This window comes from Quercus lobata, chromosome 4 (genome assembly GCF_001633185.2).
Source record: "Quercus lobata isolate SW786 chromosome 4, ValleyOak3.0 Primary Assembly, whole genome shotgun sequence".
Lineage (NCBI taxonomy): Eukaryota > Viridiplantae > Streptophyta > Magnoliopsida > Fagales > Fagaceae > Quercus > Quercus lobata.
The window spans coordinates 71,821,407-71,837,212 of record NC_044907.1 but is presented as its reverse complement, the minus strand read 5'-3'; the positions used below and the strand labels follow the sequence as shown (position 1 = coordinate 71,837,212).

Here is a 15,806-nt window from a genome sequence, read left to right as displayed (position 1 = left end):
TAAATAAATACTATTCCATATAAGCACTTGCGTGAAAAAATGATTGGAAAAATTGTGACAGTGATATTTGTTCAAAGCGATATTTTCTTAATGACGAAAGCAATGACATTGTCTAGTTGTGGAGACCACTCTATCATACTTCTCCAGTTTCTTGCGACCCACACAGCCTATTGACTATAAATCCACACAGCCGGTCTCTTTGAATTCAATAGAATATCACTTTTCTTTGAACTATTCACCCATTTGCTTCAATAATAATATCCCAAATTCTGTGACAATGACGGACGAGGTGATTCTGCTGGATTTTTGGTCCAGCATGTTTGGGTTGAGGGTCAGGATTGCGCTAGCTGAGAAGGATATCAAGTATGAGTACAAGGAAGAGGACTTGATGAATGACAACAAGAGCCCTCTGCTTTTAGAGATGAATCCCATTCACAAGAAGATCCCAGTTCTTATCCACAACGGGAAACCAGTGTGTGAGTCTCTTGTCATTGTTCAGTACATAGATGAGGTCTGGAATGACAAGTCGCAATTGTTGCCCTCTGATCCTTACCAGAGAGCTCAAGCCAGGTTCTGGGCTGATTTTGTTGATACAAAGGTACATTTTGTGCATTTTTTTTTTTTTTTTTGAGAATCCCCCAATGGGGAGGGGAGCAAAGTTAATTAACTGAGTTCAAATCAAAGTTGTACACGTCAAGGATGTCATGAGGGACGTCCTCCATCCAAACAAGAAAATGGTTACAAATAGCACGTCTGGCTAGTCTATGCGCTACAAAATTTCCTTAACGACTAATATGATTAAAAGAAACATTGCGAATAGAGGAGCTCAATAATTTTATGTCCTGAAGAATATGCCCATATTCAGAATTGAGCATAGAGTCACCATTTATAGCATGGATAATACCTTCTGCATCGCCTTCAACCACCAAGCTCTCAAAACCCAACTCTTTAGCAAATAAGAGAGCTCGGCGCGCCGCTAACACTTCCACCATCTCGACCAAAGCCAGTAGCGGAATTTGTTGTGAAAGAGCAGCCATAACAAGGCCGTGGTCATCACGGATTATAATGCCGAGACTTGCGGTATTCTTCTCAGAGAACAGAGCACCATCGAAATTAACTTTCACTGAGCCAATGGGAGGAGGGCGCCACCTGTTGTGCATTTTCTTTTTATTATATGTTATTATCCTAAAATTTATTTTTCTTAACTTCTCAGAATGATTACTAGTAGGAAAGTGAGTTGATTAAAGTGAAAGAAGAAGAAAAAATTTGACAAAATAGAACCAAAAATAACTTTACTAAGAGCAATATAAAAGTGGCAAAAAGTATAATTTCAGATAGAATAGAATAAAGAAGTAAACTATATGTGTAACTTTGGAAGGTTTTATTACCTGGTGTCCCATATATTTGTGATCACATTTTTATTTCTTTTGCTGGTGCTACATATTTAAAATATTATAGGTTAGGATTATTAGAGGTTCGCTGCAGCATAGAACAAAAATGTGGGTAGCACTTTTTTGGCCCAGCAAAAGGTATCAGCCAACCTTGATTTACCAAGGAGAGTCCAATATTCATGTTATATTTTGAAGAGTAATATTATCTAAGTTTTTATTAGGTTGACAAGTTTTTAATGGTTCTTATATGACTCATCATTGATAACTTGTTTACTTACTACAACAATCAGCCTCATTAATAGGTGCTAAATTTTTTTTTTTTTTTTTTTTTTTTCCATAAACCCTCTCTTTGGAGTCCAATAGGTTGTTATGTTTCAGTTATGTTGTACTTTAGGTATGCTAAATTTTTTTTTTTTTTTTTTTTTTTTCCATAAACCCTCTCTTTGGAGTCCAATAGGTTGTTATGTTTCTTTTTAAATAGAGTCCAGCAGTCATGTTGTACTTTGAAGAGAGTCCAAAAGTATGTAATTTTAATTTTTTACCATTAAGGAGAGGCAAGTAGTCCCTCTCAATGTCACACGCAATCAAGAACATCTTATATGGGTCTTCCCCCTTGCAAAGATTTAAAGAAATATTCTTCTAGCCTAGTATACGTAATTTGAAATTCATTATTGAATTTACTGTTATTGTTCATCCTGTTATATAATCTATGGAAAGTGTTAATAGAATGTGAGTGGAATACGTACATAGGTTTATCAAGTATCAAGGAAGGTATGGACCACAAAAGGAGAGGAGCTAGAGGCAGCAAAGAAGGAATTCCTTGAAACCTATAAGATGTCGGAGGGGGAACTTGGTGACAAACCTTACTTTGGGGGTGAAAGATTTGGGTATGTGGACCTTACTCTTATCCCCTTCTACACCTGGTTCTATTCTATTGAGACCTTAGGGGGTTTCAAAGTTGAGGCACAGTGCTCCAAGATTGTTGCATGGGCTAAGAGGTGTATGCAGAAAGAGACTATTGCCAAGACCCTTCCTGACCAGAAGAAGGTTTACGAGCTTCTTGGACAGTTTAGGCGAAGGCTTGGTTTAGAGTAGACTAATGGTTAGTCCCAAATCTGGAAGTGCTATCATATTAGTGAGGTTTTTTATGGTTAATTTTGTTGGTTTCATGTTGTAATGTTTAAGTTTGGGTTTGTTTTTCTTTCCAACAAAAAAGTTTGGGTTTGTTTCATCTTGTAAGTTGTAAGACCTTTTAGTGTGTCTACCGAGTACTAAGTTTTAAATCTATAGGGCATGTAATGTATCATAAAATAAGAAAGACACCTTGTTGTGTCAGCTAAATTTTAGATTAAAATATTTTGTGACGTTTTGAGTATACAATTTTTTTATTTTAGTAAAAGTAAGAAATATATTTTTAATATAAGAAAGAATACAAAAATTGGTGTATGTGAGTATGTAATTTGTTGTAGATATATATATATTTTAATATTTGAGATATTATGGATTTAAAATAATTTTTTATATTTAATAATTTTGAATTCAATATATTAATAAAACTCAAATCAATGCTTAAATTTAATTAATAAAAAATTTTCTTTCTCATACTTTACTCAAGTCATTTAAAATAAAAATTAAAAGAAAATACTAAAACCACAAATTTTTTTACAAATTACTAATGAAGTGGTTGATTATTAGTAAATAAAAAAGATATTATTAGCCGTAGGTTCAGATGAAAACCAACAAGAATTTACCACATCAACAGTTTATAAAAATATTGTAAAATAGGTTACATTGGTAGTATTGCTCAAAACTAAAATCTAAATCATGCTTTATGTGTGTGTGTTGGGGGGGGGGGGTAATTTTTGTAAATTGGCATATCCTGAGACAAAACACTCTTTACGTGTAATTAGTATGTTCAAAAAGACCTTTAAACAATTATAAAAGTGGTACTATTGAAGACTCAAGAAATTGCTCAAGAAAAAACTAAAATTGCGAACGCCGATTCCTATCGATCTATTGAGATTTAATGAACCTCGATACCTCATCGACACCGCTCAATCTATCGAGTTTCTGGTATTTTGAATTCCAAAATCAATTTTCGGCCCATGATGACAAGGCATTCTAGGGATTTCTGTATTAGGGTTCAAGAACATATAAAAGATATACTTAATAACCGTCATTTAATGTACAGAGAGACATAGAGAGATAGACGCTTAATATGAGTTGCTCCAACTTTTTGTGTGCCTTAGGGCATTCTACCTAGCTGCTTCTAGATCTCTCAAGTGTGGATTGAAGAACTCTACCAAAGTAACAACAATCAACAGTTGTTGTGGTGTTAGTTACATACTAGGATCTATGTAAAAGAGAAGTCTCTACAATAACAAGTACAATTAAGTATTGGAGTTGATACTGGTATAGGTCAACATGTTCTACTGTAGTTAGGTACTTTGGAATAGGTTGATTGGGGTAAGATTTCTTGTACTTGTAACTTCTTAATTCTTGATTAGTGGATCCTTTAGGAGTGGTGACTTGAAATACACCTAGTGGGGTTTTTTCTGGCAAAGCTTTTCTCCATCATGATAAAATCCTTGTGACTTGAATGCCCCTAGTCTACAAATTGAAGCATGATTTTGAAAACCTTGACTTTTGAGGAAAAGATGATTTTTTTTTTTTTTTTCCAAAATGAATGAGGCGTGGCCAAATGCCCCTAGTTTAGAAATGGATGCATGATTTTTAGAAATCTTGATTTGTTTTTTTTTTTTGGGGGGGGAAAAGATGATGATGATGATCTCTCTCTCTTTTTTTTTTTTTTTTTTTGAAAATGCATGAGGCATGGTCGAATGCCCCTAGTTTGCAAATTGATGCATGACTTTTGAAAACCTTGATATTCGAGGAAAAGATGTTTTCTTTTTTTCCAAAATGGATGAATCATGGCCGAATGCCCCTAGTTTAGAAATTGATGCATGATTTTTGGAAATAATTATTATTATTATTATTATTTTTGAAAAGATGATGATGGTGATCTTTTTTTTTTTTTTTTTTTGGAAAATAAATGGGTCATGGCCGAATGCCCTTCATTCAACAATCAATGTGAATTTTGAAAAATCTTAATGCATAGGGACCTTCAATAAAGCAAAATTTGAGTAAAATAACATCAAAATCACAAAACTGGGCAAAACAAGGACTGCCGAAATGGTAGGCCAATTGATACTGTTGGAGAGCCGATTGGCACATCTAGAGCCTTGTCTAGTCGTCGTGTTTTCAGCTTTTTTCCTAGGACATATGGTAGCATCTAAATTGAAGATTGATGGTGAATGTTGAGTAGATGAAAGATCCATGTCCACCTCCTGCAAAAAATTCTTTCCATGAGTTTGTTAGTAATCAGTTATTATAAAAATGTTTCGGGCCAATGACCCTAGTTCAGACTTGCTTGCACATAAAATTGATGATATGCTTAATGTAAAACAGATGCTCCTAGCCTAAATTCACACAAAGAAATGTATTGATTTTGAGCCTTTGAAAAGGCTGTCTACATACTTCTCTCATAGAGGACCAGGTCCAAACGTAGTTCGAAAAAAAGTTTTCAAAAATGATTTTTTTTAAATGATATTTTTAAAAATAAATTTAATGTAGAATGAGGTTTTTTTATTTTTTAAAATGAGCAAAAGTAGATCCTTTGAACAACCTCTTTCTCCAATCATGATGCTTAAAAGTTAACTCGATCCCCTTAGCTAGGAAGGATTTGAAATCATTAAACATATGTAATCAAATTTGCTTCTTCATTTTGAAAATTTTTAGATTAAGTCTTCAAAGATAATCAAAGAAATGAAATGCTTGGGAATCACATATGTTGGGAACAAGCAAGAAAGGGAAAAATCCTAAGTTTGAAGATTTGAAAAGTTTGGAGAATTTGGAAATTTTGTTCTCTTGAGAGTTATTTTTTTATTGGAAGGAAACAAAGGAGTGTTTGGAGCTTAAAAAAATTATTTTTAAGTCACTTGAGAATCTGCGAAATTTTGTCTTTTAAAGATATCAGCCAGTGGGGCTTGATAATCTTGAGCAGTTTTTCAAGAGAAAATATTAGAAGAGCTAGAGGTGTGCCTTCAATCAGTAGGACTTCAAGGAGGTCTTTATTCAAAGGTTTTAATGTAAGCCGGGTTTAGGTTATTAAAAGGATGGATATAAAATGCTCAAAACCCTTATGATATTTCCCTAAGTATACAATACTTTAAATTCAAGCATTGGAAGAGTTTTTCACATCTTCCATCATTGACTCTTGTGCTAAAATCCTTGTCATGATCACCATCTTCTCATTGGTCTTCATTGATCCCTTTCATTTTGTCTTGATTTTTTTAGCTTGGCAACTTCCTCTTTTTGGTCTTCTTAGCATCATATCTTGTGGGCAAATCACTCACTCTCATTTTTTTTTTCTCATTTTTTGAAAGATTTTTCTTTTTTTGAATTTTGTTTTTTGTTTTTTTTTTTGCCTTAATTTTTGTCTAGACCGCCCTTTCGAGTTTTCAGCCTAGCGGGCTCTCTCTCTCTCTCTCCTTTTCTTAGGCCTTAATTTTTTCCTAAGCGAGCTTTCTTTTCTTTTCTTTTTTTTTTTTTGTGTGGAATTTTATTGGCTTTCACTCAAATGCATTTTTGTTTCTTTCAATTTGACAAACTTTCATCTTTCTTGGATGACTTTGCATTTTTCCATGATAGCCTCTTATCATTTTTAATGCACTTTCATTTTCTTGACTTGATTGAACACGCTATTTTGATGAAATGTATCTTACTTTTTTCTTTTCCTTGTCATCCTCAATTTGATTAAATTTCTTTTCTTGATGAATCTTCATTTTTGCTCATCCTTCTCAACTTGAATGATCTCTCATGGAATCTCATTTCCCTTGTGCCTTTTAATGAATCAGTATTCTCTCACAACTTGATGAAAATTCTTGCATTCACTTCTGTGTCTTTTTTTTTTCTTTTTTATTTTTTCTTTTTTTGAAGTCTTTTCTACCTTGATGGCCTTCTCTTTTTTTCTCACAATTTAATGCTTTCTCAAAATCTTATCTCTCCTTGATGGATTTCCTTCCTACCTAGCTTGATGGGATGAACTATCTCTTTTCTTTGATAAACTCTCTTTCCTAAACTTGATGAACTCTTTCTCTTTTGAACTTGTCACATTGTCTTCATTGAGGACATTACCAAGTGGTGTTGCATCTGTAAGGTCAACCCTTGCTCCACTTGAGATTAAAGCATGCATACCTAACTTTCCCACACAAGGTTTAAGTTTTTAGTGGGTTCATTGAAAAATAGGCTAATTGTTTAAAGGCTTAAGTTGGCTAGCAATGGATAGTTATTGTAATGGGTGTCAAGGAATAATGTAGCTTACCAAAGGCGGCCTCCTATCCCTAGCGATGCTCTCTTGTAGGCACATTTGCTTAAACTCCTTTAATAATTTTTCTTGGAATAGAAGTATAAATGCTCCAATGATGTGACATAATTTTTTCGAGATATGGATTAAGTAATTATGGTTTGAGAATTTTGAATGAATGGATGGATTACTTTGATTGCCTTTTAGGACATTTTCTTCTCATATTCTAAATGTTTGACAAAATTCTCCACATGGATCGAATGAAGTTAAATCCTTCTTTGGAACAAATTGATTGGTAGAGCAATTAATCATCATGATTTGGAAAAGGCTATGTCGAATGAATATTCTTGTATTCCCTTGAAAAGAAGGCTTTTGAAAAAAAAAAAAAAAAATTTTGAGTCTTTGAAAGAACAAAAAAATTTTAGAAAAAAGTAACTAGGAAGGCCAATGCCAGTAGTCCAGAAATTTCTTTTTGAAAATGAATTGAAATGACTTGAAGGCCTAATGACCCTAGTCCAAAAGATTTTTTTTTTCTTTTTTGAAATTTTTATGTACATATGAACAACATGATGAATCAAAAGCGTCAAACACAAGATGGATTTTATTGAGTAAAAGACCAACTAGAAAGAAAATCCTAAATAAACAATAAAACCAAAGAGCTAGTCTAAAAACTTCTAAAATGAAAATCAAGCAAAGTCTAGGTGGGTGGCTAATGAAGGTGGAGTGATAACTTTTTTGTCAATCAGATTTTGAATGGCATGCCTTAAGTTATAACCATAGTTATCAGTATCGTACAATAAGCGATACGTATCATATTGTGTGGAAAAAGTTCTATATCGTATCAGCGTATCATAAGTTCTCATGAATCGTACGATACAGTGTGTATATCGTATGAATTGTATCATATTGTAAAATCATTCGTATCGTATGATACATAAACAAATGATTTCAAATGAGATTTTTTGTTAAATTTTGTACTTTTATTTGAATCTAACAAGTTGTTAGACTTGTCTTTAGCAAAAAATTATTAGTTTACTTAAATTAGCCTACTAAAATAACATATTCATAAGTTCTTTTTCTTCTCTCTCCTACAATTGAACTACACAGTACACACTTCCCTTTCACTTTAATATTTAAAAATTTTTAAAATTTTATTTTTTGTTTTTATCATTATTGTTATAAGTCCAAGAAACTAGAATGGCAAAAAACAATTATTAAAATAAAAAGAATAGGAACAAATAGTAAATGTTAATGACGAATAACGATGAAGAAAATTTTAATGAAGAAATAAATATGCAAAATTATAAACATGATGATAGCATTGACTTAGATGGGGTTGATTAGGCAATTTGATGAAAATAAATTATTATTTTTGGGTCATTTATAATATATTATCACTTTTGAATTTAAGTAATTTGAATGTGTATGTTATAAACACATGCTAGTTTGATTTATTTAGTTAGCTTGTTAAATATTATTACATAAGTGATGAATAAATTAGTCATTAGTTGAATACATTTAAAATTTATAATGAACATACCCTTAATATATGTATGTTTATAATTTTTTATAATTTTTATTAAGTGTTTGTGTATCTTACGATACACGATACAATAAGATACATGATATGTGAAAGTTCAAATAATGTAAAAGCACCCTTGAACGTTTAGACCCCCAATTTACAAATTAACCAATTCAAGCTTTATGTTAAACAACTAGTGTGCGGAAAATGAACTAAAGCTATAAAACAAAATTGGTAAACAATCTAAGCCAAATTAAAATCACAACCCACAGCAGATAATAAAAGGCATAGATAAAAGGGAAGGAAGATGCAAACACAAAGACAGCACGCGATGTGTCATCGAAGAGGAAACCAAAGCTCTCAGCGTAAAACCTCTCCGCCGCCCTCCAAGTGGTAAACAATCCACTAAAAAATGTAGTTGGGATACATGGACAACAATAGACTCTCCAAGCCTAATCTACCCAGTGCACCTAAGCCCTCCAAGCTTCTTGCTCCAACGAGGTTGCGCCGAACCTATTTCTTTTCTAGCTACCCGGATTGCGCTACTTGATTATAGCATCAACCAATGTAAATTGGTTCCTTCCTAACTGCTTCCCAAAACACCAAACAGCCCTCTCACAGTAATGGAAATGGTGAGAAAAAGGTTTTGGTAAAAATGCCTCTCAAGGATTTGACAATGGAGAGGAAGAGAGTTAAGGAAAATGAAGAGACTCTTATGTAAAGATTGTGGATGACTCAATCTTATTTTTCTCTAAGGTTTCTCTCTCAAAATTCTCTCTGGAAGCTCTCTTACATTTGTGGGTATGAGGGGTATTTATACTGGGGTGCGAAGAGAATGTGAAACGTTAGGTTTTTCAAAAAAAGGGTGGCTCGCGGCTTGGCCTCGCGACTTGACTGAGTCGTGAGATCTAGTCACGAGATAACCGTATGGCCAGTTGTCCTATTTTGTCCTGTAGTGCTCCAGCTAACATGGTTGTTCACCTTCTGGCATGCTTGTTACGTGTGCTGCATCTGGCAGCTTGCAGCCGCGAGTCACCCGCGAGATCCAGCCGCGAAACTCTATTTTCTTGCACACTCTTGAGCATTCAACATTCTATCTCACTCACTATTTTTACAACAAACCCTCCTAAATATAGGGTTACTAAATGCTGAAATACAAGCAAATTTGGCACGGAATAAAGCCAACAAGATGGTTGATTAAATTCAACTTTACAATCTCCCCCTTTGGCTATTCTATGACAAAACCCTAAAACAGACTCTAGACTTAACATGTGAGTTGGGAACAGTTGAGCAAAACTCACTCATACCTAACTCTAGAAGCTGTGAAGTACTTGAATCATACGAACATGAAACTCCTGAAACACAACAATACATCATGATCATTGTATTCAGAAAAGCATGAAATGCATATGAAACAGACTTAAAGTGATCAAGCAAAGATGAAGTTAAGAACCAAATCATGGCTTGATCAAACAAGTAATCACTACAAGTTAGTGATCACAGTGCTCATTCACACTTGGAATGAACACTTGAACATACAAGTTGACAAGAACAAAGCAAGTTACTTGTATGCCCAACACTCAACCAATGCATAATACACTAAGTATATGCATCTAGGAACAATCCTACAAGGGCACAAGAGTGACAATACTTAAAAGAAAATGCAAGACATTTAGATAGAAGTACTGATTTAAACAAAGCATAAAAGGCTGCATAATGCATGGTACAAACCATAAAGCCTACAAATATGCGTAAAAACATAACCCTAAAAGTTTACATAAGCAATATGGGTACAGAACACAATATATACTGAACAACATCAACAATATATATATAAAAAGTAAACCAAGTTTATAAGATATGAGTTAGAAACAAACATACACTAAAACTACAGTGTATCAAATCCATAGCAACAATAAAATATCCAAAAACATAAACAAAGATAACAATATAACAAGATGGACACTGTCTGTTTTTAACTGCTCCCCCTCAACATATTACTCCCCCTTAAGAGCTGCTTCTCTGCTTCTTAACAAAACAAAAACTTTATCTCCCCCTTTTTGACCGGAATGGCCAAAGGGTTACTGTCCATGCTGGGTGGTGAAGCTGTCAAGTTTTGCTGACAAAATATCAATCTGGTCCTGCATGGCTGCTATCCTCTCAGAGTGCTCTGTCTGGACTCCTCTGATTCCATCAAGTTGTTACAGAATAATCTGAATTGCATCTGAAGGTGTATCTGAAGAAGTTGATGCTCTAGTCTTCTTGCCACTCCTCCTAGGTGTTGAGGTTGATGCCGCCATGCTGCCTCTGCCTCAGTCTCCATTGGGACACCCTCTCCTTCATCACCTTCATCTTCTTCACCTGGAAGCCAATCACTTATCCTTTTGAATGTTAGCTTGTTAATTGCAGAAGGTGTGGACATGGGACTGATGTCTCGAGGGATTGGAACACCCTTCTTTCTAAAGATCCTCATGAGCAGACTAGGGAAGATCAGTTTAGGCCTAGAAGTAGTTCTAGTCTCATCCACAATAGTGTCAAATATGTGGGAACTGATGTCAATGAATGTCCTTTCCTTGAGGTCCATCAGAAAAATTGCTCTTGCACTATTGATTGTAGTCAACTTCCTTATGGGATATAGGTTAAACATCATGATTATAATGAGACACCTCATGTCCATTGGAAAAGCTGTGGTATTCAGACACTTCCCTTCTCTCTGTCCACCTATCCTCTGTTGTACAGTTTCAATAGACAGAATCCTATCTTTGTAATTGACAAACTCTTGATCTTCTAATCCCTCAAGACCTAGCACATCATCAATATCATGTGCATCCAAAGTGATCTCTTTACCTCTAACCTAGCAGCTTAGTTCATCCTCCCTTATCACAGCATTGGAATAAAACTCCCTAATCAGGGATTCACACACAACAGAGAGATCACACAGAAACTTTTCCCATCCTCTCTCTTCAAAACAGCTGGGGATAAAAGTGTCTCTTAAATCCTCCAAATCCACAAACCTTTCTTGAATAATTCCTGCCTTTAAGAAGAAGTCCTTGTATCTCTCAAAATGGGAAATAGACTTGAACAGGTTAAGGTCCATTTTCATTCTCTTATCTGCTTTCTTTGCAGGAGTTTTCTTCTTTGGGTATGAAAGAGCCATCTGTGAACAATCAGAAGAGGCCACAACAACATAGTACAATACATGTGTAGAACAAATTAGTACTTTGTTAGTAACAAAGACAAAAATGCAACCACACAAATGAACTTAAAACACTTAAACCTCATGCTACTTAAATCAACCACACAGATGAACGAATTTAAAGGTGGATACACAAGAACAACTGGTATAATGCATGGGAGTATTAAAGCAACAGAGATTGAAAACACCCAAAAGACAAATATATGTCAATGAGACATACATTTTGATGAGTATGAAATGCCCCAGAGAACAAAAGATAGATGCACACACTAGATGAACAGGCACATATTCAGCACAATAAACCCCACAACCAAAACAGGAACATTTTGAATCAACACATCAACTTAAGATTAGACAAGATGAGTAACCAACAAATAACAAACCCTAGCTAAGCACATGATGAAGACCAAAACCAACAACTTAATCAAGTTCAAATTAAATCACTAGCCTCCACTAGCTAAGCATGGACAAAGAGCAACAGCCGAAACAAAAACCCATCTCAAAATAGACACAAATGCGAATATTCAAGAGGGAAAAACACAAAATCAAGTAAAACAGAGGTCGAGAAAGAAAATCTATACCTGTTACTAGAAGATTTTGAGTTGAAAGAAAGCAACAATGGAGTTTGAAGTGGGTAACACAGTGTGTTTGAGAAGTTTCAGATAGAAAAGACAATAAACAGTCACAAAAAGTTCGAGGGAAAACTGAAAAAGATTTTAAAAACTACCCTTACTGTGCAAAACACGCATTTTTCGACTGAAGTGAGTCGCCTACATGACACCAGGTCAAGCTGCCAAAACACTCAAAGACAAAATTTTGAAAAAATTTTATAAGTGTTTTTCGTGACTGGAAGGTCTACCCGCGAGGGAGTCGCAACCTGAGCTACGAAAATTTTTGTGTAACCCTCATGACTGGACCTTCCACTCGCGAACAAGTTGCCAAAATTGACCCGCGAACACGCGACTGAGGCCTGCGACTTGCCTTACCCGCGACTGAGTCGCCAAAATGGGGCAAAAAGGCTTTTTGAACTTTTCAGATTTTGAAGAACAAAATACATTCCAAAAACATCTAAAACACTCAAAAATCTTTTTGTGCTTGAATCAACAAAGATTGAGCATGTGAAATAACATTTCATGAAGTACAATCACACAAATGAATATGACATTTATTGAACATAAACTTGTGTGTTGTGTGTGGATATCAACAATGAGATAGTCCTTAGTCTAATGTGAAGTTTCAATGATTAATTCAACCAAGGCATACACAATTAACACTAGATCATGTGACCCATCTCAATTATAGAAGTATGCATATATGACCTCCCACAAAACTTAATAATATAACTTGGAGCTTTACATTTGACTCCACTTTCAATCATAACATTTGATCTTTTTGATCCTTTTGAGACAATTACCTCTCATTGTGAGAGTGATATTTGGTATTTCACTATGATGAGATAGCTTTTGGCTTTTTGAATAAACATTCACTTTAATTTTTGGTCGCTTTCCCTTTTTCCTAGTTAAATACTAGTATGTGCGACAGGCTTTTGTAGCTCAATATCTCTTTTCATTTGGATATTTACATTTAGTGAGCTCTTTTTAGTAAAAACAAAAATAAAGAGTGAGAAGATATATAGACACAAGTCTATGCATGTCTCAAGATCAACATAACCATTCACTAAACATTCATGACAAGTTTGAAGATCTATTTACAACAATCACATAGATTTCAAGATTTCTTCCATAGTGATAAGAGTGCAATGAAACAAGCTACGCTCGAAAATGCACAACGCCATTAGCATAAAGGTACAAGACAAAACAAGTTTTGAGACAAAACTCAACAATGTCAATTAAACTTTTTGATTTTCTATTTTTATGTGATTTTTGGATTTTTGACACATAAGAAGAAAAAGATTGATCAAAAACAAAAATGACCAAAAATGTGCACAAAAAGAAAAATAAACAACCATTAACATAAACAATAAGCAAACAATCAAACACCGTCACAAAGCATAGGAAGTATTAATGCATGGACATGTTGTAATGCTTATGCATGAGTACCCTTTTTCACCCACGGGAGTTAGGGCTTTCAAACCTTCGTGTGAAGCTTTCCAAGCAATTGGTGAATGCACCAATCATCTTCATCACGTTCATCATTCCGAGATCACCGTTTTGATCTCTTGTTGGTTCACCAGCCCAATTTCTCCTATCATTTCTAGGTCCTCATGACCTTTGAGGAGTTGCACTATTCATTGCTCTCAGCTTTTGACAGTTTGGTCGAGTATGCCCTTGAAGTCTGCAATGATGACACACATAATTTGATCTAGGACCTATTTGTGGTCGTGGAAGAGACTTGGCTTGGGATTCAGACCTGCCCACAGATTGATTATGTGAATTCAACAACCGTTCATTCTCCCCATTCCTCTTCTCCTTTATCTTGGGCTTCTCAGTAGTAGGGCCAACATCAACTAATTCTTTGGCTTTTATAAACTTCACTTCCTTAGTGACATTTCCAGATGAGCTACTTCCTCCGGTATATCCCAATCCAGATTTGTCTGAAAAGCTCTTTTGAGATGAAATAACATCATCTAGCTTCTTGGTGGAGATCTTCTCTATCTTGACATTTGCTTGCACGACCTCTTGCTCAAGAAATCTCACTTTTTTGTAGGCTTTTGACAGCTCACTATTCAGTGTTTCTATCTCACACTTGGCCTCCTTATAGTGAATTAGGAGACTTTTATAGTCCTCCTCTGCCTTCTTCATCTTTCTTACAACTGCCTTTACTACCCTTGTGTACTCACCCGACCTCTCCAGGAGTGAGTTATAATTGTCTTGAAGGTTGGCTGTGTTTTAATCTTCTTCTGCATTTGATTCCTCAATAGCTCCAAAAGATTCATCATCACTATGTACTCCAAGCTCTTGTACAAGCAAATTCAACTCGTCTGAAGTCTCAACATGGGCAATAGTCATAAAAGCTGAATAATTTCTTTCTCCGTCACAGCTTTCCTCAGAATCTGAGTCGGATGAATCTGAGTCACTCAATGTTGTGGCATACACTTTGCCTTTCGATTTTAAATGATTCAGACATTCTTTCTTAGAGTGTCCATGTCTATTACATTCGAAACAAGTGACACTTTGTGTAGATTGGGATTCTTTTCCATCTTTCTTTTTGAATTCCCTTTTCTCCTTTCCTGAACTTTGAAACTTTCCTTTATCACCAAATTTGTCATTATTCTTGAATTTTAAGAATTTTCAGAAATTTTTTATAAGGTAGGCAACATCTTTGTCAACCACATCTTCTCCCAATGAGTCATGGTCTTCCACCTTTCTCATTAATGGTCTTAAGAGCAAGAGATTTACTCTTTCGTTGATTGGGCAGCGACATTTCATAAGTCTGAAGAGAACCAACCAGCTCCTGGACTTTGATGTCATCAAGGTCTTTGCTCTCTTCAATCGCTGTCACTTTGGCACAAAAACTTTTCGACAATGATCGAAGAATCTTCCTTACAATTTTAGAATCCTCTATTTTCTCTCCCAAATTGAACTTGCTTACAATCACCTCATTCAGCTTGCTATAGAAAGAGTCAAATGACTCATCCTCACTCATTTTTAACTCCTCAAACCGAGTAGTTAGCATCTGCAGCTTGGTGTCTTTTACTTTCTTCGTGCCTTCGTAAGTGGTCTCCAATATCTCTCATGCTTCTTTAGCAACGGTAATGTGAGAGATCTTGTGAAATTCATCTAGAGACACACCATAGAAAATAGCATTGAGTGCTTTACTGTTAGCATTAGATGCAGCGAGTGCTGCCTTATCCCATGTGGATTTGGCTTCCTCAGGCCTGGTCCAACCTATATCAATAACATCCCAAACTGATTCATCAATGGAACATAGAAAAACTCTCATGCGAACCTTCCAAAAGCATAATTACTACCATCAAAATATGGAGGTGCATTTAGGGATTGAGACCGATCCATCTCAATAGGGAGTCAAGGATCACACTATGGTAATGAAACCACTAAAAGTGTACCCGCTCTGATACCAATGGCAAGTTCAAATAGTGTAAAAACACCCTTGAACGTTTAGACCCCCAATTTACAAATTAACCAATTCAAGCTTTATGTCAAACAACTAGTGTGCGGAAAATGAACTAAAGCTATAAAACAGAATTGGCAAATAATTTAAGCCAAATTAAAATCACAACCCACAGCAGATAATAAAAGGTATAGATAAAAGGGAAGGAAGATGCAAACACAAAGACAACACGCGATGTGTTATCGAAGAGGAAACCGAAGCCCTCGACGTAAAACCTCCTCGCCGCCCTCCAAGCGGTAA

General features: G+C 35.1%; 1 protein-coding gene across 1 annotated transcript; it reads left to right on the top strand.

Annotated features, from left to right (window-relative positions):
- The first annotated feature begins 238 nt into the window (after positions 1-238).
- Positions 239-2,674, top strand: LOC115987371 (probable glutathione S-transferase). Its single transcript, XM_031110891.1, has 2 exons — positions 239-598; positions 2,142-2,674. Exons 1-2 carry the CDS (start codon positions 278-280, stop codon positions 2,484-2,486), a joined length of 666 nt encoding a protein of 221 aa, XP_030966751.1. The 5' UTR covers positions 239-277; the 3' UTR covers positions 2,487-2,674.
- Positions 2,675-15,806: the final 13,132 nt, after the last annotated feature.

Coding starts and splice junctions, on each gene's coding strand:
- LOC115987371 (XM_031110891.1), top strand. CDS start 278: ATGACGGACGAGGTGATTCTGCTGGATTTTTGGTCCAGCATGTTTGGG. Junction 599..2,141: donor CTGATTTTGTTGATACAAAG/GTACATTTTGTG, acceptor ATACGTACATAG/GTTTATCAAGTATCAAGGAA.